General features: G+C 39.8%; 1 protein-coding gene across 6 annotated transcripts in view; it reads left to right on the plus strand.

Moving 5' to 3' along the window:
* ABCC4 (ATP binding cassette subfamily C member 4 (PEL blood group)) overlaps window positions 1–27,660 on the plus strand; it is a 274,730-nt gene that overhangs the window by 227,223 nt on the left and 19,847 nt on the right. For 5 of the 6 annotated variants that reach the window (XM_087435920.1, XM_087435918.1, XM_087435921.1 and 2 more), the window contains 4 exons: window positions 2,764–2,853; window positions 7,240–7,412; window positions 8,315–8,420; window positions 17,832–17,966. In XM_087435920.1, the coding sequence (XP_087292046.1) occupies window positions 2,764–2,853; window positions 7,240–7,412; window positions 8,315–8,420; window positions 17,832–17,966 (504 nt within the window). Of the gene's footprint in view, window positions 1–2,763; window positions 2,854–7,239; window positions 7,413–8,314; window positions 8,421–17,831; window positions 17,967–25,444; window positions 25,507–27,660 lie in introns of all 6 variants that reach the window. The other variant, XM_087435919.1, reaches the window with a different exon arrangement.

A 27,660-nucleotide genomic window follows, 5' to 3' on the forward strand; every position in this document is an offset into this window, starting at 1 on the left:
CTTTCTAATACTGCTTATGTAAACATGAGTAATGGCCCAATATGTCCTTTTAGATTGGCAGTATAGATTTAAATGGGGACGCTTATTGCCGTAGGAAATGCTTAAACTTCTTTTTTTTTCTGTTGATGACAGTCCGCAGTGATTTGGTGATAATTAGCAGAACCCCCTTCAGGGTGTCTGAGGCCTCTGTTTAACGCTCAGCTTAAAGCAGGTGCAGGAGTTGCTCGGGGGCTCAGAAGTAAACAACTCCTCTTTCTGCAAAGAATCCACTTTAGTCCCTCAGTCTTTGGAGGGATTCATCCACTTCAAGAAGTTTCCTAAAGAGAAGAGACCCTGATTATGAAATAGGTGATTGAACTTCGAATGTGTATCTCTGTTCTCTTGAACCAGCAAAGCCACCATTCCCCAACTTGCTAAATCTGTGAGCCCTTTCAGGGCTTAAGGAAGGAAAAAAGGTCATCTTTTAAAAACAAAGCAATTTTTATGTAGATTAGCGTAGATAACACCTCTCTAGACTGTACTTTGAAAACCAGGTGGATACTTTATCAAACCCTACGCTTCTAACCAATGTGAATTTGCTCCATGAGAGGAACCTGAGGGAAAAAAATGTTCAGGTCATATAAGCCTTGATGGGCAAAGAAACGGTCCTGTCATTAATATAAGCAGAGACAACCTCTCACTTCCCCCGGTGGACTCAAAGATGATTCCTGAACCTCTCCTCTTTCAGCTCCTTTATCTCCTCAAACACCAATCCTCAGGGAGTCTGTCAGTTTGAGCCCCAGAGTAAAATACTGCGCATGGTTTACAGCCTTGGAGGGAAGGCGGGAGGAGAGTCAGAGTGAGGAGTAATGGATACCAGCCTCCCCTCGCCTGACCACATCATATCTATAGACCTCATGCAAACAATTAAAGGAAGAGAAATCGCCTAGCTTGTTAGAATCTTAGATAATTACAAAGAATAAGATAAATTTTTTCTTTTTCTTCTTCTTTTTTTTTTAATCTGAAGTAGAATGATGGTTATTCCCCTGAAAAGGAACTCTTGCCATTGCTTACATGGTTCTTTAGTCTTTGATCCTAAATTCAGTAGTTTTAAGGAATTTAGGTCTTGGGATTATTCAGTTCAGTTCAGTAATCATTTTGAAACATCGTATGACCAAGTGATTTTTCAGTGCTTTTGAGGCATATCAGCCACTTAGCTGTGTGCAAATAAAGCACCCTTTTAAATGTTTTTTTAATTTTGGATCTTGCTTAGGGATACATGTTTTTTAGTGGCACACCATCTGTCTTCTGCATCCATTTCTCCCTCACCAGTCTTTAAGCTGAGACAATAGGGAAAGAAGGTATGGGAAGCTCTTCAAGTGTCATTCTTCTTCATGACTAGAGAAAAGTCTACCTTCTTAATCTTTCTTCCCAGGCTTTTTAGAAGTGAGGAGGAACAGTCTGTCCCTAAGACCAGGTGAGATTTGAGGCTGGTGATTCCCTTGAGCAGTTCTCAGGCACTTGTGGAAGAGTCGAATCTCCTCTTGTTCTCACTTCTCTGCATCTCATTGTTCTACCACCTCCAGTGAAAGTAGCCAATTGGGCTTTTCTCTGCTGCCCATATTCTTATGGCCTGGGTTATTAGAACTTTCCAGAAGAAAACTTAAATGGCCTATATAAGCATATGTACAAGATTCTCTCTTGAAACCGAGAGAGAGGCATGTGTTTCAAGAGTAATTGAATTATGGCTCCTCTTAAAGCAGATGGATAGGAAGAGGTATTTAAATTAAAATAGTTTTATTATGACGCACGTCACAATGGGTTTCAGGTTATCCTTCCCTTGCAGTTAATAACGAGGTTCTGTGAGGCATGTAATCCTGATACATACCAGATAACATGGGGATTAGATGATGCAGAATCAGAGGCAATCTCTTCATGAATAGGGGTGCCGCTGGCACCATTAGTTTACATCCTCTTTGGACAAAAAAACAGGATGTCTCATTCGCACATGTGGAGAGATTCCCAATCCTGGAAGACTGTTTTGCCAATGGAAAATATATCCTAGTTTATTTTTCAGTTCAAATATTTAACAGTTTTGCTTTGAGGCATAAACTTCAACCAGTCATGCTATTGGTGTTTTCTAGTATCACACCAAGATTGACAATTAATTCATATAGCTCTCTTGATGTAACGTTCCTCAAATAATTATATCCTTGTTTTTCTGGGTAAGCAGATATTTCCAGGAAGGCATTTTTAAAAATCAAATCTTCCTGGGGCCGGCCCTGTGGCGCAGCGGTTAAGTGCGCGTGCTCCGCTTCGGCAGCCCGAGGTTTCGCGGGTTCGGATCCCGGGCGCACACCAATGCACCGCTGGTCGAGCCATGCTGTGGTGGTGTCCCATACAAACTGGAGGAAGATGGGCACAGATGTTAGCCCAGGGCCGGTCTTCCTCAGCAAAAAAAAGAGGAGGATTGGCATGGAGGTTAGCTCAGGGCTGATCTTCCTCACCCAAAAAAAAAAAATCTTCCTTTTTCTTCTTCACTTTCTTCTTAAGATGACACACTTCAACAGTTTCTTTTGTTAATGTTCAATGATCCCGAAGATATTTTGGAGTGCACTTTGAACAATGGAAAATTAATAGAGATAATTGTTTGTAAACAGGCATTTGCAGCCTTTTAATTAATAATTATAGTGAATTATTTTTTTAATTCTCTTCTGAAAGTTAGCATTGTAATAAAATTAAAAGAGGCTATAGTAATAACATTCACTATTTTGGGATATTTAGGAACCTGTTTTATTCACTGGAACAATGAGGAAAAATCTGGATCCCTTTAATGAACATACAGATGAGGAACTGTGGAATGCCTTAAAAGAGGTAATTTATAAAATGTAATTATCTTTAACTTATTAGCATCAGTATATGTGTATCTACATTTATAGCATTGCAGGTAATGAAGGGGAACTTGGTGGTTTAACTGACTTTTTTCACCACCCAGGAGAACATTGATGACATGGATATACTTAAAATGTGCCTATTGATGATGATGAAAACCAGAAATAAAATGTCTCATGTTTTCATTTTAACTTTCTTCCTAGAATCTGAAGCAACTACATACATTTTTTACTTGTCCTTAGGAGAACTCTAAACTAGAAGTTATATTTATGGGTTCAGATTCAGCTAGTGACCAGTTACCCTACAACATTGATTTTACTTCTCTGTTCTTAGGGAACACCCACTAAATGGAGTCATTACAAAACTAAATAATAGTTTTTCATTATTAACTGAAAGATAAATGAGATCATACTTATAAAATGCTTTGAATGTTATAAGAAAGTGTTTATAAAGGTAAATTATACAGTTAGAATGTAATGATAATTATTTATTGGCAAACGTGTCATTTTAATGCCGGGTAACAGAACCCTGGAGCTTTTGTAAGTTTTTATACTAATACATTGATTTCTAGAGGATTTGCTATTTATTATCTGTGTAGTGCTTCCCTTTGGACCACTTCTTTGAATTTCTTCACCCTCGCATGAAAAGGATTTTGACTGTTAAGGTACTGTTGGTTTGTATATTTTAATACTGATTATTTTGTGTATTCACCCTAGTTCAACAAATTGATTCTAAGCTACTGGGTGGCAGAAACCGTATCTAGACTTTAAACCATAGACAGACTTGTAATCCCTCATAGGACCTAGCTCCGTCTTTTGCTTTTAAAAAGTAAGCACTTAACAAACATATGCTGAATGTTTGATGGATCTCTTCGTTTCAGAGAAGTGTGGCTTATTTCTTTAAAAAAAAAGGCACACATCCCAGTAACCCACACGTTGTTGTTGTTTTAAATTGGCGTGTTTGTCATTTAGTGTCATCCTTCCAAGGATAGCTCTGAAAGCTTTAATTTATAGACGAGCTTTGACTGTGAGCAAGCCAAGTGGGAGGCCCAACAGTTTCCTGCCAGTAATTCTGGTTTCTGAATGCCTGTTGACGCTGAGTCCTTACACACCCACCCTGCTTTCCAGCAACTGTGGGGACTTTATTTTCCTAAATCAGGCTGATTACTTTACCTTCTCTTCCTTGAAAAGCAGTCGACCTCTGATTTCATTTAAGTTTGTGAGTCTTTCCACAGTGAAATTTAGAAGAGGTAGGAGACCAGTTAACCATCAAATATAAAGAAAGGTAGGATGATCCACTGCTCTTGAACTCATAGGACACATTTAATGGCGAAATTGTGACTCACCTTAAAAAAAACAGGAATTACTGGTAAATTATTTTTCTATTTGTTTTAGAGCTTGAGATCTCTTCCCACAGATTCTCAGATAGTAAAATTACTCTAGAAATACATTGTTCCAGGGGCAGTGAAGAAATGTTAATTGAGAGACAAACTGAAGAAAGTGCATTAGAAATTAATGCTAATTGGGGCACCTGCAAAGCAGAAGCAGCTCTATATCAAAAACTGTCTTAGAACTTGGCCATAACTTATTTCATCTGTAGGAGCCAAAATTAAAATAAAATTTAGTAGCCTCTCAATTCTAAAAATGATGAGGTGGAGGAAGTGGTAGACGATACCAAGATCTACCTTTATTTAAACTACATTTGTAACTTTCTGTAAATAGAAATAAATGTGAATTTATTTCACCAAGTGAAGTCAGTGGTTTCTGCATATCGCTCCTGGAATTGACCTTGTTGCTTTCAAGATTCCTCTCAGAGTGAGAAATCATCCCATCATTGTGTTTCTCTAGGAATTATTTCTTTATGACTTTTGTATGTTTTTCAGTGAAACGTTTGGTATCCTAATTTTTAGAAAATATGCCAGATCCTTCATTGAAAAAGATATAAAGCAGTGAGACCAGTTTTTAGGTGGACTAAAAACCCTAATCAGCTGGTTTATAAATGATACCAAACTGGAAATGGAAACCCGAACTCATAGGATTGGCTTGAGAGTCAGTGAGAGGGCACTATTTTTTCCTCTTTAAGAACTTCAATTAATAGGCAAAGATGCTTTTGTTTTTTCTTTTGGTGTGTGTGTGTGTGTGTGTGTTTTTCACAAGTTCTCTTAGTTTTGCCTCCCCTTTCTCCCTTGGTGAGTTAGATATTCAGAAGGGAGACAGTCCGATGGATGTTGCCCATCTCATCTTGGTTATTTTTTCATATACTGAAAATTAGTCAGCTGTAAACTGAAGAAAGTGCATTAGAAATTAATGCCAATTGGGGCACCTGCAAAGCAGAAGCAGCTCTATAAATATAACATCAGTCATGACTAGAGATGAAGCAGTTTATCAGTAAAAGGTCAAAAGATCCAAGTAGATAAAACTCTGAAAATGAATCAGCGGTATGTTGCTTCTATTTAAAAAAAAAAAAAAACAAAACAGCTTTAATACTGGGATATACAATTAAGAGTATGGTATGTCATGCTAAAGCTAAACACCAATACCATATTTAACCCTAACTCAGAATTCCTGTTTCTTGGGATTAGACTTCCATCATGAGCACAATTCAAGATCACATGCATAGAAGTGCTTCAGGATTTAGGACACCCTGAAAACGTTGTCCACTTACTTTTGGTGTTTTGTTATTTGACGTTGTAATTCTTTGTCCCTGCTTACTTGGCCATCACTCATCAATCTGTTGATCTCTTTTTTTTATTTTTTCTGTGAGGAAGATCAGCCCTGAGCTAACATCCATGCCAATTCTCCTCTTTTTGCTGAGGAAGACCGGCCCTGAGTTAACATCTATTGCCAATCCTCCTCCTTCCCCACCCCCCCCCCCGTGTTTCCCCCCAAAGCCCCAGTAGATAGTTGTATGTCATGGTTGCACATCCTTCTAGTTGCTGTATGTGGGACGCGGCCTCAATATGGCCAGACAACTGGTGCGTCGGTGCGCGCCCGGGATCTGAACCCAGGCCTCCAGTAGCCCAGCGCACGCACCTAACCGCTAAGCCACCAGGCCGGCCTCTGTTGATTTCATAATGTGAAGTGTATTTACTCTCTGTCCTTCTATAACTCTCAAGTACAGCCTGAGTTTGGTTATTCCTCTATAAAATTCCTCCAACACAAGTATTTATTGAACTGAGCTACTACCCATTATGGTTTTAGATTGTCTTTCGTAGTTGTTTGTTTTTTAAATTTATAATTACAATTTTATGAAGATAGATTAATATAAACACCATCTATTCCCATAGTCTGGGGGAAATAAAATGTTATGTTGTGCCCTGTTTTTCATTCACTGCAAAACATTGATGAGATTGAAGTAAATGCACTTGACTAGTCTAACACTATGGGGTTAAATTTGGGAAAGAACCATTCCCAAAATAGGCAGTAAGTTTACTAACATATGAGGTGCAATTTGCAAAGGTGTGAATTTGTATTTTTTTTAAACCTTAAAAACCTTTCAAGATGGTAAAGTGCTGATCAGATTGTATCTTTAGAGAAACATACCTCCTCCAGTAATTCTTTAAAAGATTTTCCCTTTAGTGTACTAGCTCCTATGCAAAATGTACTTTGGGCAACTTGACTCAACCATAAAGATCTTTTTAACTTTTCTGTTCAGACTACGTTGGGAGAAGTAGCTTCATTTTTTGAGAGACTTCTTAACTAATCCCTGGAAAAGGGTTCCTGATGGAAGTTGTATGACAAGGATGGGGGACACTAAGATGATTTCTTTTTACCAGCTTTCTTGAAGTATAATTTACATACTAGAAAATTCCCCCATTATAAGTGTGATTCAGTGATTTTGGTAAATTTATAGTTATACAGTCATCATGACAATCCAGTTTTAGAAGATCACTTTCATCCCCAAAATTCCCTCATGTCCATTTACAATTAACCCTCCAGCCCTTGGGCAACCACTGTTCTGCTTTTTGTGTCTATAAATTCATGCAGTTACCTTTTAACTAAAAATTAAGAGAAACATTTTTAGTTTTCTATATTTTGCCTTGAGAACAATTTTATTTAGCATAGTATATATTTCTTAATGAAACTGGCATAGTATGGACAGACTGTGCCTACTGATGGCAACAGTGAAGAATCTTGACTCCCATGAAGTTTGTGCTCTTAAGTCAGAGTATTCTGTCCTGAGTTGACTCAACCGTCTTTCTCAGTGAACATTAATTGGAAGTAACTCTCCTCATCACGTGGCCGTACACATAAGATACATGAGAAGTCCTGAGGACTTCAAACTCAAATGTTTGTAGCCTCTAGGAGGCTTCTCTGCTTCAGTAGTAGTTTTTTTAGGAAAATGTCACTTTTCTTTCTACATCCACAGGTACAACTTAAAGAAGCCATCGAAGATCTTCCTGGTAAAATGGATACTGAATTAGCAGAAGCAGGATCGAACTTCAGTGTTGGACAGAGACAATTGGTCTGCCTTGCCAGGGCTATTCTCAGGAAAAATCGGATATTGATAATTGATGAAGCAACAGCAAATGTGGATCCAAGGTACAGAGCTGAGATCCATGTAACCTGGAATCTGAGTTTTTAATGTGGTGAATGGGAAACATTTAATGATGCTGAGAAATTTTTCTTTTTTTTTTTTTTTGTAAGGAAGATCAGCCCTGAGGTAACATCTATTGCCAATCCTCCTCCTTTTTTTCCTCAAAGCCCCAGTAGACAGTTGTATGTCATAGTTGCACATCCTGCTAGTTACTGTATGTGGGATGCGGCCTCAGCATGGCCGGACAAGCGGTGCGTCGGTGCACACCCGGGATCTGAACCCGAGCTGCCAGTAGCGGAGCGTGCGCACTTAACCGCTAAGCCATGGGGCCGGCCCAGAAATTTTTCTAAGTGTTCTCTTTGCCCAAAAGGTATCTGTTGATAATCGCTTTAATTCTGGAAATCAGAAGTAGAAACTAAAACATATTATATGGAGTTAATGATATTATCAGGCATCCTAAGAGAGCTAGATTCCTAAATTAACTCCTGATAGTTTCAAGCAATTTGGAGGGAAGAGTATTTTCCATCGTATTGTGAAAAATAATTTTTCTAAATAGACTTTTTATATTTAGTTTTTAGACAACAAAATCATGCTTAAAATATTGATTTTTAAAAACATTATAGGGCCGGCCCCGTGGCTTGGTGGTTAAGTGCGCGTGCTCCGATGCTGGTGGCCCGGGTTCGGATCCCGGGCGCGCACCGAGGCACCACTTCTCCGTCCATCCTGAGGCCGAGTCCCACATACAGCAACTGGAAGGATGTGCAGCTATGACATACAACTATCTACTGAGGCTTTGGGGGGAAAAAATAAATAAATAAAATGTTTAAAAACATTATAAAACTATCATATGATCTTTTAAAGTCTTAAGTCTGTCTTTCCTGAACTAATTCGACTTCTTTGATTCCAGAACTGATGAGTTAATACAAAAAACAATCCGTGAGAAATTTGCCCAGTGCACTGTGCTAACCATTGCACACAGGTTGAACACCATTATTGACAGTGACAAGATTATGGTAAGACTTTCACCTCTGGAATTCCAGTTATTTCCACTTATGTTCAATTTTTCAGTTTATCTTTTCTTGTTAAACTTATTAGAAACCTCCAGTAAGTTAATTTTCTAAGTTTTCCTTTCATTCCTGACAGCAACTCAAGTACTGAACTACACATTCAGAATGTGCTATTAAATAATATATCCAGTAATTTCACATTTTCATATTAAAATTTTATTAGAATTGTCGTTTTTCTTTAAGTTGGCCAACTATGAAAATATTTCAAACCCAAGATATGTCTTCTTATTACAGACTGGTAGAACATAGTCGTTTTTGCCGTGTCACAGTTGTGTCAGCATTTTGGATTCCCTTAATCAAAAAATTAGCCTTTCATTTAGACTGCTAGGAGGCTGTTGGTTAAGGTTGCAGAATTTCCCAGCTGTTGGGATGTTCATAAGATGTGCTGTCAGAGTGGAGTCTATGAGGAGAAAGGGCCTAGTTGGAAAAATAAAGTATTTCAATGGAAAGGATTTAATATAGGAAATTTGTTACATAGGCATTGGAGGGCTGGAAGAGTGAAAGGAAACACTGAGGTAATAATTTTAGGAAGCAGCCACCATGCCCTAGGACAGATCTCCAGACCTAGGAACTCAGAGAGGCCCTAAAGAGTCATTGCTCAGACCTCCAAGGAGGGGCCACTGCCCAGCTGCTGGTTATATTTGTGCGAGAGCACAATGAGGCTGGTTCTCAGTGTGCTAGTAGAAGATGGAGGCTGGAGCCGGGTCCTGCTACTGGGGTGATGATGGCAGAAGTAGCAGAAACCAGGTAGACCGCTTGCTTTGTGCCCCACCTTGAGTCTCCTTCTAGTGCCCCCTACTGGCAGAACCTAACAAAGAGCCAACTGGCCAAAGGGCCTCTGAAATGTGGCCCAGCCAAGCATCACGGATGAGAATGTAGAAAGACAGGTAGATTTGGGCTGAGAGACTGCAGGTAAATAACCAGCAAGTCTCTTCACAATAGATCTGGACACTGCACATAGGGCAGGCTCCAAGCTTTGGTCTCTGGATTTAGTGTTTAGTAGCTTCCTTCCAGGTTTGATTGGCTCTTTCTTCTTTAGTAATTCAGTCTATCCTTCCTTATCTTTATTTCCTTCCTCCCTCCTTCCCTCCCCTCTTCCCTCCCCCCCACCCCGTTTTTCTTCTCTTTCTCTTTCTCCTTTCCTTCTGTTGCTTGCTCAGCTTCAGTAAGTCTTAGGATGGGGCTTTATAAAATGAAAAGGAAATCATCCCTCAAAGGAAAAACCTTTGGCTGCAAAAAAGCCCAAAGAATGCAAGTTATTTTCAGGCTAACCCCCAGCCTGTGGCAATGGACAGATTTTCATCCATCTTGTGGACACTAACTGTTGTCACTAGATACTACAGTATCCAGTGATGCTCTGATTAGTGATGAAGAAGGAAGTAGATAAAGAAGGACCTGCATGGTGCATGAGAGGCAACAGATGGAGTTAACTAGATTTTTATGGTCCATACGAAACAGGTTAGACATCAGTAATAAATGGTCATTAATATCTAAACTTCCTCATGTCCAGTGATAATGCAGCTGTCTCTCTTAACTTCTTGGGCATTTTCTGGAATATTACCTCCCACCCTACTTCACATTCATTGTCAGATGGGATCATCAGTGGGGGCATTGAGAAGATACCAGACTGTCAGCGTTGAAGCAGTGCCTTTGGCCTTGTCACTCCCCAGAGCCGGACGTCTAGAGGAATGAGCTCTGGTGAGGTAGACAACAGGAGTGGGGCCTTCCTAACCAAAAACATGTTTTAAGCTTTAAGCAGTGCAGCTGGTCGTCTGGACTAGAACATCACAGCAGGAGGCAGGCCACTCCAGCAGGCCTTTGTGAGTGACTATGTGACATTCCAAGATCGCAGGACAGTGACTTTTAGCTTCCAGAAACGTTGTTTACCATTGAGCCTCCTTAGTCCTTCATTTTGTGTTCTTGAATGGTAATTGGAAGTTCTACGTTTTACCTGTCACTTTGTTGTTCATATCTCTCAGCATTGTTTTTCACATACTGTCCCAAGAAGCATCCTTCTTCCACAGTGAATGAATGATGCTGTGAAGTGTACCTGTTTCAGGTACTCTTTCAGGCTTTCGATGCAGCAGCAGAAAGATGGCTTGATCTGCAGCTCAGTTGGGGGCCCATTCAAGTAAAATCTTTGCTCCTAAATGTACCATATGGATTTATTTTTGGTTTTTGGTAGTACAACATTGATGGTAGTGGCTTCCTTTTATTATATAATACTTAGAAATATTGTCGCCTGGGATTGTATAGTCAGGGAAACAAGAAGGACAGAATTTGGCAGACTTGTCAGCTGGTCCCTCCTAAATCTTATCCATCAGCACTTAACCCACAGACATGAACATCTGTATCCCCTTAACCAGTCAGCTTTGTTGCCATTATCAAAATATGTCCAATTGTTTAGTGGTTTGCTTACCAGTATCTCTTGGTAAATTTCAAGAACCTCACATTTTTCTCTCATGATCAGTATCTTTGTCCAAATCCTTAACATGTTTTTACAAAGCAATTTACAGCCTGGCCCCTCCCTCCCTTTCTAACCTTGTCCCACTCTGCTCTCCCTCTTTCCTTTATAGTTAAAACTACCCTGATCATCTTTTGGTTCTTCAAATGCAGTATTTACTCTCACTCTTAGAATTGTGCCCTCTTTCTCGACCAGATGTTGGTGGCTTAGACTAAGGTGCTCGCAGGAGGTGGTGAGATGGTTGGATTTGGGGTCGATAATGAAGTAGAGCCAAGAGGGCTGTGTGGTGGATTGAATGTAGGATATGAGAGGCAAGAGGGGAAGTTGATGCTGGTTTCTAGGTGTGGGGCCTGAGCATCTGGGTGAGTGGGGAAGACTGAGGGAGAAGTTGGTTGGGAGAAGGCAAACGCGAGAGTTCTCTTTAGAGCATGTTACCACTGTGATGGCTGACCTCGTCTGTGGTGGACCTTGCATTTCGCCATGGAGCCGCCCTTCCCACCCCCAACTCCAGTCTTGGGAGACCTTTTATTTAGGGCTCCCTGACCAAGAGTTCATCAGTGATGTCACAGGGAGGTCCCACCAGGAGATGTCAACTTGGCCACTTGTTTACATCCTGGTCAGAGCTGGTTTCTGTTGCTGACTCCTTTGGTAGGGAATGGCAGGATTAGACCTCAGGGGACCCAAGAGACATGCTTCAGAGTTGGGTGCTTGTGCTCTGTACTCCATCCACTCCAGGTCTAAGGCTTATATTTTATTCTAGAGCTTCTGGTTACCAGTTGGCTTTCAATTCGACAGAACACCATAAATAATGTTCTTTCTCAAACCTTTGATTTTTGGAATAATTTTTCTTTTCTTGCTTGCTTTAGAAATATCTATTTCCTTTCCAGAAAGCAAGCGATTGTCTGTTCTGTTATTTTGAAAGCTTTAAGGACATAAAGACAAGTCAATCAGCTGCAAAGCCTAATGCTCCAGAGGGCAGGCGGCCAGCCTCGGGGAGTGGCTGGGGAAGTGACGGATGCTAATGAAGGGCATAACCAACAGTGTTGTCATCATAAAGTCGTGTAATTGCAAGTGCTTAAGGTGTAATAATTACATTTTGTTGCACTGGTGAATACTTCTGCACAAAGACGGATGGATATGGTTTTGTTTACTGTAAGTAAATCAGACAAAAGGCTTGTTGGGAAACAACTGTGACCTAATTAATAGCTTTGTTTATGTGTTGGCTCTCCAAAGGGATTTACCCAGTTTTGGTTCATTAAGCGCCATTAATGTGTTAGGCTTAGAATTCTATTTTACAAAGATGTTCTCTCAATTTTAACTTTATTAAACATGATGTAGTCATAATGACAGCTAATTTAATCTTCCTCATTTGCTCAATTGCCACAAAACAGTGGAGCAAGACAGACAAATTAGAAATCCTCTTTCTCCTAATACTCACCACTATCTCTACATTAAAGACAGCTTCTTCCTTATAGTTTTTAGGATTAGCTGGTTACTCGTGACCTGTTTTCTCTTCAGCCAATAGCACAGCTTTTTCCTCCAATCCCTGCACACCCCAGTCCTTACAGCACCCCCCACATTCTCCTTGGTAGCATGAGCAAAAGGAGAATATGAAAATCTGCAGCTGTTCTAACAATATTGTTGCCTGTATTCAACGTTTTCACTGTCAGCAGTTAGAGAATTCTTTGGGAATGAATTATGGAGAACTAAAACCAAGGCTAAACTCAGATGCCACCTCTTCTGTTTATAGGCAATCTTATGGTTGTATCATCTTTGCCTTTCTCCCTACATGCAAACCCCTTTTCAGTAGATTTTTTCCCAGAGAAATCAAAACTAGAAGCTGTTGTAACATACCCGCCTGGAAAAGCACCAAAACAACTCAAAGCTAACTCGAGTTTTATTGAAATTCTGTTTTTCATCTTCATGCAACTTTTCTTGAATAAGACTACATGGCCACAATTAGAATATTTCAGAAGAGAAAAGCTCCTTTAGAAATAGGCCAAGAGATTTCATTCACGTTTTCAAAGGGAAAGATAACTAATCTGAAGGTAGAAAGCATAAACTGGGGGAAGAAGCACTTTATGAGGGGAGGGACACAAGCAATCCCAGGAGCTTTGGGGAGCGGCTGTGGAGGTCACCGTGACCCAGCCTTTATCTCCCCCGGGTGAGAAGAATCCTTTACCGTTTCAAGACCTAAGGAAGGATTTTGAGTAATACTTGCCACAGTATCTTGTCACAGAGAAAATCACAGGCACCCATTTTACCAACGAGGGACCCAACTTCCGAGGATGGGTATAGCTGTCCCTGTGCCCCTTCGTCACCTGGCAGCCAAAAGCAGACGTCTGAATCTCAGATCCTTCCCTCCCCACTCGACTTGTCACCAAGTGGTATCTCCCTTTATTCCTTGTCGCCATGCTGAAAGCCGTTCTGGGCATCTCTTCCTGTCGTCAGGCCTTTCCTCTGCCCTGCCCCTCACCTCTCCCTGTAGCCACCCCACTATCACTGATGGCATCCTGCCAATTAAAATGGATTAAATTATTTTGCAATGGGTTCATTTAATTTTTATATCTAGGACAGCTACCTGGAATATCTGCTGATGCACAGGCCCGATAAACACATCTTCATTGAGCTTATGTAACTGACTGACTCATCCAATATAATGTATTTTTACTTAACCTACTAGAGAGTTGCAAGTGATTTGAGGTTGCCGTTCCTGGAGAGATCCTGGGCCCAGGGATTGCCATCACACTGACTTGAATGTGTGGTTTAGTTTATAGTTTAATTTGGGTTACAGGAAGAGTTGGGACGCAGCGGGATATTTCAGGAGCAGCTTAGGGATATAAAGGATGTTAAAAATAAAAATTCAAAATTATACCTGTTTTTCTGTACAAAAAGAAAATTTGAAGTTGCTTTATGTTTACTTGTTGGAAAAGTTCTGGAATCTTGGATGAAACCGGTAAATGTAGAGGCTAAGCAGGTAAAATTCTCTTTCTGGCCTTGTTCCAGCCTGTATCCCAGCGCAGCTCTTCTAGCTCCTGGCCTTAGTCTCGGCGGCACTGCACTCTTGCTCCCCTCAGCCCTCCCTCCTCTCTGACCGTCCCTTCTCTTCTTTCTCTTTTCCAATATTTGATCATGATGAGTTTCAAGCCTCCGTCCTCAACCCTGATCTCTCTCTCCCTCACTTTTTCTCCCCCTCTTGCCCATAGCCATCAACTGGAGGCATGTGGTCCTCCAAATCTATATCCCTAATTCTATAATCCTGCATCCCACTGCCTTAGCGTTTCCCGCCGCCAGCTAGACTCTTTCCCCTCTTGATCTCACCCTGTAGTCATGCCACACTACACCACTGAGCGGTCACCCACTCATGCCCTGAATTTACTTTCCTTCATATTTAACTTTCAACCAGCATGTATTGTGTGCCTGTTTCTTGTCATGTACAATACCAGGGCCTGGAGATGCTACAGTGAACAATGGAAACCACATAACCTTGCTCTTAAGGAGTTGACAGGCCCACCTCCAGCCCTCTTGGCCCATGCTGTTCCCTGTGTCTGGAATGATGACGTGTCCACCTACCCCACCACCATTTTTGCATGTCCAAGTCTATCCATTCTTCAAGCCCAGTTCACTGCTCTCTCTCCTTCTTGAAGCTCGTTCTCAGAACCTCTGGCCAAAAGTCATTTTTTCTGCTGTTAGCCTCTTTCTTGTTTTGCTTTTTTTCTTGCATTATATTCACTTGAGGATTTTCTTCTCTCTTTTTTTCAATATAGGCTCCCTAAAGGCAGGGGCTGTAACTTACATATCTTTGCCTCTTCCACAGCATCTAGCATAATGACATGAATGCAGTTAAGTATGCAATAAATGTTTGCTGAATAAATTCAGGAATTAATGAAAGTTTACTTAAATTTTCCTCAAATGTGCTTTGGCCATGTATTACTTGCTCTTTATAAATCCTGATAGTTTAATGAAATTGGCTTTCTGTGAGTGTATACCAGGCACACAGTAAATAATTTGATCCCCAAGTATTATAAAATTGCAGTGGAAAGTGGACAGGGGAAATGTGTATGTTTATAGACATATTTTGTTAACTTATACAAAGTTTATATAAGATGCTATCCAATGAGAAGGTATCTTACAAAATTGAAGGTTAAAATTCCCATCTCCCTTATTTCACTTCTGATAATAGATGATCTGACAGTGTCTTTCTCTGGGAACTCAGATGGAGAGAAAAAAAATACAGGTTCAGACCTGGGTTCAAATCCCCACTCTGCCATCTACTGATTCTGCAGCCTCAGCCAAGTTATTTAACTTAACTGCACTTCGGTTTTCATCTCTGGCTGTGAGCTTCTTGACACAGTGTGTCTTGCTCATCTTTGAATCTCTTGTTCCTAGAACAGTGCTTTGGTAATAGGTACACACTTAATACTTGATGGCTGAATGGGTGGGAGGACAGAAGGAATGATAAATGAGTGAAAGGATGAAAACTGGGTGGGTGGATGGATGGATGGGTAGATGGATGGATGATGAATGGATGGGGGGTGGGTGGATGAATGGATGGGTGGGTGGATGGAAATTATGTACTATATTTGTCTACTCTGTCTTGAGAATTAACAGTGATGACTAAAGTATGCGGCACAGTGAATGCTCAACCCATAGCTACTTTTGTTTTCCTTTTCAAATTCGAGAAACTGCTTGTTATGGAGTGATTTTATTGATCTTAAAGTAGGCATATTCGTTGTTACACTGCATTCATATGCCAGGGCACCCACTCTCTCAAACCTTGTGAATTCATCCCTTTGGGGCTATACTAATGCAGTTCATTTTAAGATAACTGTATTTTTGTTTTAATGCATATCAAAAGAGTGTTAAAGAGGTGTATTTAGTTTACATTTTTAAAGTGTTATCTTACAGAAGTTAAAATTTAACTTCTAATAAATTATCACAGTTCTGTCACCGCCCCCCCCAAATATTGAAAACTCCTCCTGTAAAATATAGTGCACAGCCATTAAGCTGCTAATACTTATAAGGCTCAAAATATTTTGAGCAAAATGATCTTTATGTCATTTGTGTTGTTAATCCTATTGCTTTTTGAGAATATTGATTTTTTTTCTGGCTTTGCCTTTTTAGATACTGGTTGATTCTGAGAACTACTCATCTCTTGCATTCATGTGTTTTAAGACAATATGAGAGAAAATGAAAAGATTTACTATTTACTCAAATTCTAATAAATAAAGTAGAAAGTTGGGCAAGGACAAAATGCTAGTAATACTTTCCTGCCATTAAAAATTATGTAAAGTCTTTATAGTCAGATAACTCATTTTCCGTCAACTTCAAAGTGATGATTTTTGAAAGTTTACTGGTTGCTTTTGCAGAATATAAAGTTCTTCATTGTATGAAGTAATTTGATTCACTTATTTACTTAGTCTTTAGCATGTGAGAGACCTGTATTTTAAAATTGCATTTTTCTTTTTCAACGTCAGGAGGAGTGGTTATGCCCTATAATGCTATGCTTAACTAAAATTACACATTCGGGGCATCTAAATTGGCATGCCAAATTATAGGACATTTTAATTATTATGTGGATGTGACAGATTCAATTATTCGTGAACTCTTTTGAGAAAGCTGCCCTTAGCAGTGATTCACAGTAGTAAACAAAAGATTAACAGGAAAATGCCCTTTATGAGACTTAATAAATGCTTCCGATTAGATACCATGGGACAGAATTAACTGCATTACCTCGATATGAAAAAACAACCTGTGTCCTGCTTAGACTTTCAGCATATTCTCTTAAGATAAATTTACTCTAAATACAGCCTAAATGAAGAACTAAGTACCACTTAACATCAGAACTGTTTTCCTAGATATGTCGTTTGGGCCAATTCTTTCAGACTCTCTTCCCTCTGAAACAATTAACGAAAGCCACTAATAAGTAGAAATGCAGAGTTAAGAGCCCTTCCTCTCCTTTTCAATTTCCAGTGGACATGTTAATGAGCAATAAAATGGCTGAAAGGCAGGCAGCTGAAGAAAGAGAAGCAGCAGGGAAAGATAATTGTGAAAACAGATATTCAGATCCTTGGCGATTCAGATCCGGCTGCCCCTGTGTGCTCTGCGTTCCGTGATCACTGGAATTGGGAGCTCGATTTCTCAATTGCTTCTTTAGTCTTATCCAAAAAGAAAATCGGATTTCTAGAGATTTCTTCTGTGCAGAGCAATTATGCTAAAGCTGCTTAGGTAGCAGCTCTCTTAGCCAGCCTTTCACTCTCAGAATAATAAACTACAATCAAAGCCAACTTTAAGAGCACCTTAACCTCACGGACAAGAGTTTTGTCCCCTCTTACCAGCTGACATATTCCAGGACCCTAAGGAGATTCCAGAAGCATTTACTTCTTTTCCCAACATTGCTCAGATTCCATCAGACCAGCTCGGCAATGAATTTGCTGTCCGGTCACTGCCGTCTGGTTTGTACGCCATCACTCTACTTTTTAGATAAATTGAGTTTGATTTTCTTAAACCAAGAAATTTCCCAACTCTGAATGTACGTATAAATAGCCCTCAAAGCTCAGAGTCTTGAGAGCTAAAAGCACTAACTAATGATAACAACCCCAAATGCCCTTGGCACATATAAAATGCCATGGGACTGCTGAGTGCCCATAATCATAGTCTAAAACTTTCATTTTCTTCCTTTCCTATAACATTATAATAATAAAAGGTCGGGTTAGGCCTTTGTCTGCCTAGGAAAACAGGGTAATCAAACCATTTAAACACCAGCCAGGCCTACCACCCAAATAGATTCTCTCTATTCTCCCTCGCCTGCCCCTTTCCGAAATATTGTCTCAGTTATAATATGTTGCTGCAAAACATTGTGTGCTAATGGGTTTCTTTCTGCTGATTAACAGGTTTTGGATTCAGGAAGGCTGAAAGAATATGATGAGCCGTATGTTTTGCTGCAAAATAGAGATAGCCTATTTTACAAGATGGTGCAACAACTGGGCAAGGCAGAAGCTGCTGCGCTCACTGAAACAGCAAAACAGGTGAGCGGGCCCCAAGGAGTTGTAATTAACGTTTGTCTCACCGGTTCACTCCTCGCAATCTGGCACCAGGGGTAGGGTAACGAGCACTCTGTGCCCTTTTCAATTATAAGTCTCCGGAGACAAAGCTTCATGACTGGGTCTTAACAACACGTCCCAGGTTGAAGTCAGGTCTGCTGAGAATCGGCAGAAGTGGTGGGGGTGGGGCGCAGGCGTGTGCACACGCGCATGTGCACACAGGTGTGTCTGCAAGGAGAGAGATTTCAGATTGGCCTTTTCACACATTTGGACTCCGGGTTCAGATTCTGATATAGCTCAGAATACTCATGTTTTGCAGACCCATTACTTTTCATTCTAATTGGTACTCAGCACATTTGAGATGCAAATGCTGTCAAAGCCCATCCAGGAAATTTGAGACTTTGAGGAAAAAAATGTGGAATATTGTTCAGTGGGTCTAGAAAGATCTACCAGGGAAATGTGTAGATTGTTTTTGTTTCGTAATTTGTAAAGAAAACTCCTATACAATACTGTCACTTTCTCCCAGGTTTCTCCCTCGTTCTTTTTGTTTAGAATTAGGTCCAGTTGTTCCCCTTATGCTTCCTCTAGCTTCTAGAAGATGAAATTGTCATCAGGACAAATCAAGAATTTATAATACCTTAATGCTGTAGTCTGAATGGTGCTGGAAGGGTTACAAAGCATTTTCACAGAGATGATGTGTACGAAAGTCCTAAGCACTGTATATGCTCAATGAATACCATTCAGGTTATGTGATATCTTTCCAACAACAGCGATGATGTAGTATCTTGTTCTATAGATGTGATAATTGAGGTTTGGTTTAAAGGACTTAGCCAGTGTCACACAGCCACCTGTAATTCTTTCTGGAAAAGGTGGGAGTTGAATTGATGGAAGGATGGAGGAAGGGAAGGAAAGTCTGATGTTCTTGCCACTTGAGATGCATGGCTTGGGGAGAAATGAGACTTCCAACTGTATGTGCTGAGGCTGCCCATCAGAACTGTTCATCTCTGGGCATTATAATTACGGGTGCGTTTTTCCTTCTTCATATTTTTCTGCATTTCCCAGATTTTCACTGTAAGTAGAATAAAAGTACTTGAGTAATATTTAAAATATCTTAAAGACGACAAAATAAGAAAACATGTCCCAGTATCTAACATACTTGTATATGAAAGATTTATCTAAAATATAGCCTATAACTTCCCTTCTTTCACTGTTTCATCTCGATCCTCCTTAGAAATGAAGAGCTGTCCCTTCCACTGTTCGTAGCATATTTCTTTGAATCCTGCTTCCATCCTCAAAACTGTTTATTAAGTGTGTGTGTGCGCGCACGTATTATTCTAGGTACTAACAAACGTGTTAGACATGCTCCCTAGTCATCGGCAGTATAAACCAAAGAATTGAGAAGAGCAGAGATGCTCAGTTTGTATGTTGAGCAATTACGAAGATTAGGAAGAGGAAGCTCTGACACTTACGTGCTGTGCATTGTGCTGTGATAAAAGGTTCTCTTATTGTTATACCTGTTTAAGAGGCTGAGACTTCGAGAGGAGAAGGAAATTGCCCAGGGCCACATAGCTAGCTGAATAATTAGCAGAGTTTGGAGTTCAATCCTAGGTTTAGGGACAATGAAGTCTGCATTCTGAACTTTTCATAAGTACTTATACTGTATGTGAATGTAAGAGGCTACCCTTGGAGCGCTATATTTTTTTAATGCCCGAAATTCACAGAGTGCTTTCGTCTACTAGAGTGTCTCCCAGTCAAAGCTTACCTCATAAGACCTGATCAGTCGTTTGGGATTCCCTGTATCATCTAGTCACACAACAGCCAGGAATCTTGCAGACTCTTTTGTTCTTTGACCTCAGGCATTTCACATCAAAGAGATGTGTCCCCACCTACGTCTCAAAGTCTCCATTTTAAAAATATGTTATCATCGTATATTATCAAGACATCGAGGAATGAGAAATAGATCACAGAATTTTAGATAGGTGCAGATAACATAATATAATTCAGCACCCTCATTTTACAGATGAGGAAACTAAGACACCTTAGAAGGAAGGTGGCCCTATGTATATAACTAGTGTTACACTAGTTTGTAGCACACACAGAATTTAAAATCTGTTCTTTCAGTAAATGTTTTAATTCAAGTGTCATGTACGTACAGAAAAGCACGTAGGTCATAGAATTAGAAATCTTATGATTCCTGGTCCAATAATCTTGCACCTAATTTAACAATATTAATGGTAAGTTACATTTCTGTAGTTCTTTATACTTTATTTTACATAGTTGACGTAGTTCTAGTGTGTATGATTTCACTTAATCCTCACGTGGTTCTTTTCTATCCCACTTGATGGATGAGGAGAGTGGGTCAAGGTCTCGTCTAAGGTCACAGAGCTGGTCAGTGGAGGGCGGAAGGTGAATTGCTGGGCGAGGCTGAGTGCCACCCTAGGTACGGCGTTCCATATCAAGTTTGAAAACGCTGTTCCTTCATTCCTCTGGTCTCCAGGGTGGGGTCAGTCACCCAAGTTCAGACGGTGGCGGAACATCACTCCTGGATTTCAGTCCTACCACTAGCTCAGGTCACCTCTATGGAAAGACATAAGGAAATCTGTATTTTGATTTTCATCCCAGTTAAATATCTTTTTGACATTATTTCTGCATATGCTCGGTCCTTTTAGGAGAACAAGCTGTCAGACTGTCAGCTTTTTAAATGTGCAGGCATCAAACATCAATGCATCATTCAGAACTCTAACACCAGGAGGATTAGCGAAAGTCAACAGGCTTTTCACTCTAACAGATTAGAATTCATTTCTTTGAAAAGAAAACTCAACATCTGGGAAAAGGCACCTCTGAGTCACATTTTCTTGACCACGTAGTTGCTTTTCTGAAAATGTTGGTGCAGCCAGCTGAATCACTCTCTGATTGACCCTTATAGATGATCCATGAGACAGTGGAGAAAGTACTTTTTAGATTCGTAAGGCTGAAGGGCACATGAGTCAGCTAGAGCTGCCATGACCAAGTACCACAGAAGACGGGGCTTAAACAACACAAGTTTATTTCCTCCCGGTTCTGGAGGCTGGAATTCTGAGATCAAGTGCCAGCAGGGTTGGTTTCCTCCAAGGCCTCTCTCCTTGGCTTGTAGATGGCTGTCTTCTCTCTTTGTCTTCATGTGGTCTTCTCTCTGTGTATGTCTATGTCCTAATCGCCTCTGAAAAGGACGCCAGTCGTATTAGATTAGGGCCCACCTATATGACTTCATTTTAACTTAATTGACCCTATCTCCAAATACAGTTACATTCTGAGGTAGTGGGGGGTTAGAACTTCAACATAGAAATTTTGAGAGGATGCAGTTCAGCCTATGAGAGGGACAAATGCCTATCATTCATCCTTTCTTATGATGAAGCAGATCTAACTGAGGTTTTTTTGAAGTTCCTTTGTTCCTGGCATGTAACAGAGGTGCCATTTTATCTATTCGTGAAATCACCTGATACAACCCAAAAGGTACATACAGAATCCTAGGTATCCTAGATTTGAGGAGCCTGGACCAGTTTGAATAGGTGGAAGAAGCACTTAGCAGCCAAGTGGCTTTGTATGTCACCCAGAGTCTCTGAGCCTCAGGGTCCTCACCTGTAATGAGGATTGACAGCACTGCCTGGCTTCTTCACACCGTTGTTACAAGGATCAGATGAGACAGTGTATGTTCAAGGGCTCTGAAGAATGGAGAGCGTTTTACAAATATAAAAGAATCCTACCTGTCGATAATAAAAGTTGGATCTTTTTTTAAAGGCTGTAGATTGAACCCTTAACTCCCAGTAATAACAAAAGAAGTATCCAGAGTTCTTCTAAGTAGTTTAGAGACTCTAAACAATTAACATTTATTTTAACAATCAGTTTTTTCATAGATGACTCTTGCTAATGCTACAAAATTTAAAAAGTTTACAGTTTTTTAAAATAATTTTTTAAAATTTATAAATAAAATGTAAGTCAGTATTCCACTTTTGTCATGACACAGCTCCTCCCCCAGGATGGGGCCCCAGCACCATTTTTGACTGTTCTGCTGATATCTTCTGTGCATCAACATGAACATGTGCATCTATGGCCTTTCTGTTTTTTAAGCACAAATAATAGCTGTTCCTTACTTTTTTCATTTAATATTATATCTCAGATTGTATCAATGCATATAGTTATTCTTTTTAATGGCTACATAGTATTTATGCTTTCTCCACTCCCTAGCCCCCATTTTTTCCTTCTAATTGTTTGCTGTTGTATTTTTATATTTTTCCCCCTGAAGAGTGAGCTCTCAGATTTACTTACTAGCTCTTGTATTGTGTTTTACAGTTTGTCAATTTCTGCTTTTACCTTTATTCCTTCCTTTGGTTTATTTTGTTGTTGCCTCTTCTTGAATGCATTTGTTTTCATTCTTTACTGTAATATTTTAAGGCTGTGAACTTTCCTCTGAATACTGTTCTAGCTGTATCCCATAGGTTCTGGTGTGTAGTGCTATCATCATACGTAAGTTTTTATATATAAATTCTGCAATTTTGGTTTTAATTTTCTCTTTGGCCCGAGAATTATTTGAGAAGGAGATCTTGAAACTTTTTGTTTGTTTTCATTTTACTCATCAGTGTTGAGTTGCATTGCCTTGTGATCAAAAAGCATTGTCTGTACTATTTCCACCCATAAGTGATATTTATTAATTTTTTTTTGTGTCCTCGTACATTGGCAGTTTTTGTGAGTATTCTTGGAGCATTTAAAAAGATGGACTGTTGTCTGTTTAAGGTGTAGAGTTTAATAACTTTTAATTAGATCTACTTTATTAGTTACATTATTTAGGTCTTCTCTGTCCATATTTATTTTGGTCTGTTTGATGTGACTTGGACTTAGAGAGGTAAATTAGTCTCATACTGTAACAAGTTTCACTGTGTAGTTCCTGTCATTTTTGTTTTGGTAGTCTTGATGCTATGATTTTTCAGTCCATAGATATTTATGACTTGGGTTTTCACTACAATTGTATTATCTACTATTTTAAAGTGCCTTTCTGGGCCAGCCCCGTGGCTTGGTGGTTAAGTGCGCGCGCTCCGATGCTGGTGGCCCGGGTTCAGATCCCGGGCGCGCACCGAGGCACCACTTCTCCGTCCATCCTGAGGCCGAGTCCCACATACAGCGACTGGAAGGATGTGCAGCTATGACATACAACTATCTACTGGGGCTTTGGGGGAAAAAATAAATAAATAAAATCTTTAAAGTGCCTTTCTTTGATTCATTTAATGCTTTTGTTCCTGAGTCCAAGCTGGTTCAAAACTAAGATTGAGTCCCCTCCTTTCACTTTGTTTTCATTTACCTGGTATATCTTTGATTATTTTTAATATCAGGTTGTCGATGTTTCTCCTGTAAATGGCATGTAGTTAGGTTTAGCTCTGAGATTTAATGTTAGCCTTTTTTTTAATGGATGAGTCTAGTCCATTTACATTTATTGAGATTATAGGTATGTTTTATCCCAGTCCTGTCATGTTATGCTTTCAGTTTTCAGTGTTCTTTTTTTTTAATCTTTTAATGTGTAGTCTATAATTTTTGTTTCTTTGCTCATTGTTTTATGTATGTTCCTTTCATTTCTTCTAAGAATACTCTATTTCTTTATTATTGACTCCCCATTATAAACAATGACAACGTATCTTCCCTGTCACCAAATTTTAGTTGTTTAAATAGTTTTTCTTTTAATTTTTACCTTCCAACCTTTAAAAATACTTAAGCCTCTATTATTTACTGCTTTTAAATGATACTTTCTCCATCTCTTAGTTGGCTGAAGTTTGTCCTCTGGTATGGTGTTTTTCAAACTTCAGGTTGTGATCCCTTAGTGGGACTGTGAAATCTGTTTAGTCAGTCATAACCAGTGTGTTTAAGAAATCAAATTAAAAAGAATGGAATGGAAAAAATGACCATGATCTTTCATAGTAATAGTAAATATTTCATGAAATTCTTTTCAGTATAGATAAATAGAGGTATAGCTAGTGAACCTGTACTGAGTCTCAGTGTAAACTGAAATGTATTTATTATTGTGGGTGGTAGTAAAAAAAAAAAAAAGGAGGGCTGTAAAACAACACTCTGTGCTGTCTTAAAGGAGGGTTCATTGGAACTAGAATACCTGACTTATTGCACATTTGAAATATTTGACTGCTGCGTCTCTAAATTTGCTGGTTATAAAATTCTTGACTCACACTTTCTTTCACTTAGTTTGTTGTAATCTGCTCCAAAGTCTTCTAGCATTGTTTATTCTTATGGAGAAGTCTAAGGCCAGGTTAGCCCTAACTTGATCTTCTTTCCTGGATTCCCAAAGTATTCTTTATTTTGAAGGTCATTAGTTTTTCCTAGGACATCCTGTACTCTTTTGGCCTCTAGATTCAAGTCATCTTTTATTTCTGGAAGTTTACTAGAATTATATCTTTTTTTTTCCTTGGTGAGGAAGATTGGCCCTGAACTAACATCTGTTGCCAGTCTTCCTCCTTTTTTCCTCCCAAAGCCCCAGTAGATAGATGTACATCCTTCTAGTTGCTGTATGTGGGACGCCGCCTCGGCATGGCTTGATGTGCGGTGCTTAGGTCCGTGCCCAGGATCCGAACCGACGGACCCCAGGCCGCTGAAGCAGAATGTGTGAACTTAACCGCTACGCCACCAGGCCGGCCCCTCTGCTTGCTTTGTTAATCCTGTCCTCCATGTCTCATCCTGTTTTTTCAGCAATAGCTAATCATCTTTCTAGTGCCTTCAGTAGAACTGTCATTTCTTTGATGTTTTCATTTTTCTCTTCTACTTCACTTTTCACCTCTGTCAATTCATGTTCCATCATATTCTGTTGCTGTGCCATGTTTTCCTTTACTCTGGCATCTCTGTTGTCCACAGGTTGATTGTTCTACATTTCCTCTGAATGTATTACATTATATTTTTTCATAATTTTCATCTGTGTAGTGAGTATTTATTCATCCATCGTGTGCTTATTTTGTTCCTTTTCCTCACTTTGTGTGTTTTATAGGTCCTGTACTACTTCTTTGTTATCATTTCCACTACTCACTTTTGAATTAAGTCAGGTTTTCCTACACTATATATTTACAGGATAGTTGTAACTAGGGCATCGTTTCAGGCTAAAAGGAATTCTCTCTGCTTGACATAGAAGCTCCTTACAACCCAGAGAGAGAATGTGTGTGTGTGTGTGTGTGTGTGTGTGTGTGTGTGTGTGTAAGCAAGAGAGAGAAATTGAGAATGTGTGTTCATTTAGCCTGTATTCCTCCATAACCTGCAGAGATGGGTGGTTACAATGCTACTTGCATTTCAGAATCTCTCTTCTCCTAGGACCTCACCAATGTACATGCTTCAGGCAAAGATGGTGATTCTGTGATTCCTTGTTGACATACCTTAGCATTCGCCAGTTAGTTTGAGAACTGTGCTCTCCCATGATTGCTCAGATCTGTCTACTCCCATAGGTACCCTCTCTCTGTCTTGCCACAGCCCCGCTGGATCCAGTTGCATATGGCAGCTCATCTGGGTATGTTTCCTTTTGGGATTTCACCAAAGATTGGGCTTGTTTTTTTTATCTCCCAGTATTCTTACTGTTCAGGGTGATTTCTGAGAGGATAAGGGGAGAGAAAATTCATTATTCCATTAACTTGAAAGCAGAAGTCCTCTCTAACTCTTCAGCACTCTTTAACTTTCATAATATACCTGCCAGTATGTACACCACAGTTAGACCTGTTTTAAAGATGAGGAGTTTGAGAGTTACTGGGATTGAACTAGGGCGGTACAGTTCAGTGAGAATGAACTGACGGAGTCTTGAGCCAGAATTGAACATATTGGACGATGCCTTATGAATACAATGTACATAAAAGCTCAGTTGCTGGCCTTTATCCATGCAGGGGAGCTTTTATTGCTCTGTTGCTTCTAGTACGATCTAATTCCATGATGGTGACTTTATTGACAAGCTAGAGTTTAAATACTTAATACCTTAGTTTCAGTCTACATTAGAGGAACTGTAGTGAACCAAACCCAAGAGAAGGAAGGGAAGAGGGACAAGAAACCCAACACTCACTAGCCTTATATTCTGCTGGCTTGGAACTTGAACTTTTCTGGCATTGTTTCCTTCACTCTTGACAACCATTCTGAGCTGCCATTATTATCCCTTTTTTAACAAATGGAGAAACTGAGGCAGAGGAGCCTAAGTGACTTCTCAACGTCACCGGTTAGTGAGTGTTAGTACTCCAACTTCCATAATCTTTTAACTACCTTTCTGCCTCCCGGGTTACTATATTCACTGAATTAAAGGTGTCTCAACTACGACTCTGGGGTTCTGTAAAGATAAAATCACAAGATCCACAAAAGGGCCTCCCAGATGTTTTTTTTTTCATCATTCAATCCAGATGATGCTGCTACTTTCCGTGGACTAAGGGGCCACTTCTCTGAGCAGCGTTCATAATCACACCCCACGCTTAGCTCGGCGTGTTTTCAGCCTGCAGTTTGTAGCCGTTAATTAGCTCCTATGAGGTAAGCCATTGTCTCATTTCACAGATGAGGCAGCCAGGATGGAGAGAGGTTAAGTGATTTTTTTCCAGGATCAGCAGTGAGACCCAGGAGAGAGAGCTGGGACTGGACCTCTGCATCCAAGGCTTAGCCGAGGACTCTGCTGATGAGTGATCCGTTGTCTCCACCACCTTCATAACCCGCATTGTGCAAAAAGATGCCTTCTCTCGCTTCTACTGTTAGTGGAGTATATTATAAAACAGGGCAACAGGGGAGAAAAAGGAAGGTCAAATCAAGGATTTTATACACAAGGAAGCTCATTTTCAGTATTCATTTTCAAGTATTGCAGACCGTGAAGCTAAGGCCCATTTCAGTTAAAAGTTGCTAATAATAACATTTTCTTTATAAAAATACATTGGGTGGCTGGCTTGGTGGTGTAGTGGTTAAGTTCAAGTTTGCTCCGCTTTGGCGGCCCAGGTACGCAGGTTTGGATCTCAGGTGCAGACTGCACTGCTCTTCAAGCCATGCTGTGGCGGCGTCCCACATACAAGATAGGGGAAGATAAGGACAGGTGTTAGCTCGGGGCCAATCTTCCTCACCAAAAAAAATAAATAAATACTTTGAGAGGGTTATGGGGAAAGGAACTGGCTTATTTGGGGAGGACTGTCAAGCAGTAGAAAATGAAATGTGTTTCTGTTGGTTCTTTTGGCTGTTTTTAGTTTTCACCAAGAAATAGCTGTTTTGGAGTACATAAATTTATAACCATACAAAATATGGCTAGCATAAAAAAGTGGGGGAGGGAGATGATATGAAATTAGCTCCCCAAAAAGGCCTTAGTTTTAAATATTTGCATTATAATGGAAATAGCCTCAGATTTTACCCAGTGGTGTCCAAGCATTATTGGAAAATTTATTTTCCTCCTCAAGTGACATTTTAATAGATAGTATTTCATATGCAATGATGTTTTTGGAGTAGCAAGTATGCAAGCAACAAGAGAAAAAGAAAGTAGGCTTGATTTGAATGTAAGTGTCCCTGCACTTTTCTTTTTTTGTATGTAAAGTCCATTATCTCCCATGATGACTTTGTTGACAGCACCCACAAATATATTTGAAGCCAGGTTTTATAAAATAGATCCAGAATCTAAGAGACCAGCTCATGACACGTGCCAGCCTCAGATAGATGGTAC

The sequence above is a fragment of the Ceratotherium simum genome, chromosome 10, assembly GCF_057802395.1.
Source record: "Ceratotherium simum simum isolate JZ-2026a chromosome 10, ASM5780239v1, whole genome shotgun sequence".
NCBI classification, from domain to species: domain Eukaryota; kingdom Metazoa; phylum Chordata; class Mammalia; order Perissodactyla; family Rhinocerotidae; genus Ceratotherium; species Ceratotherium simum.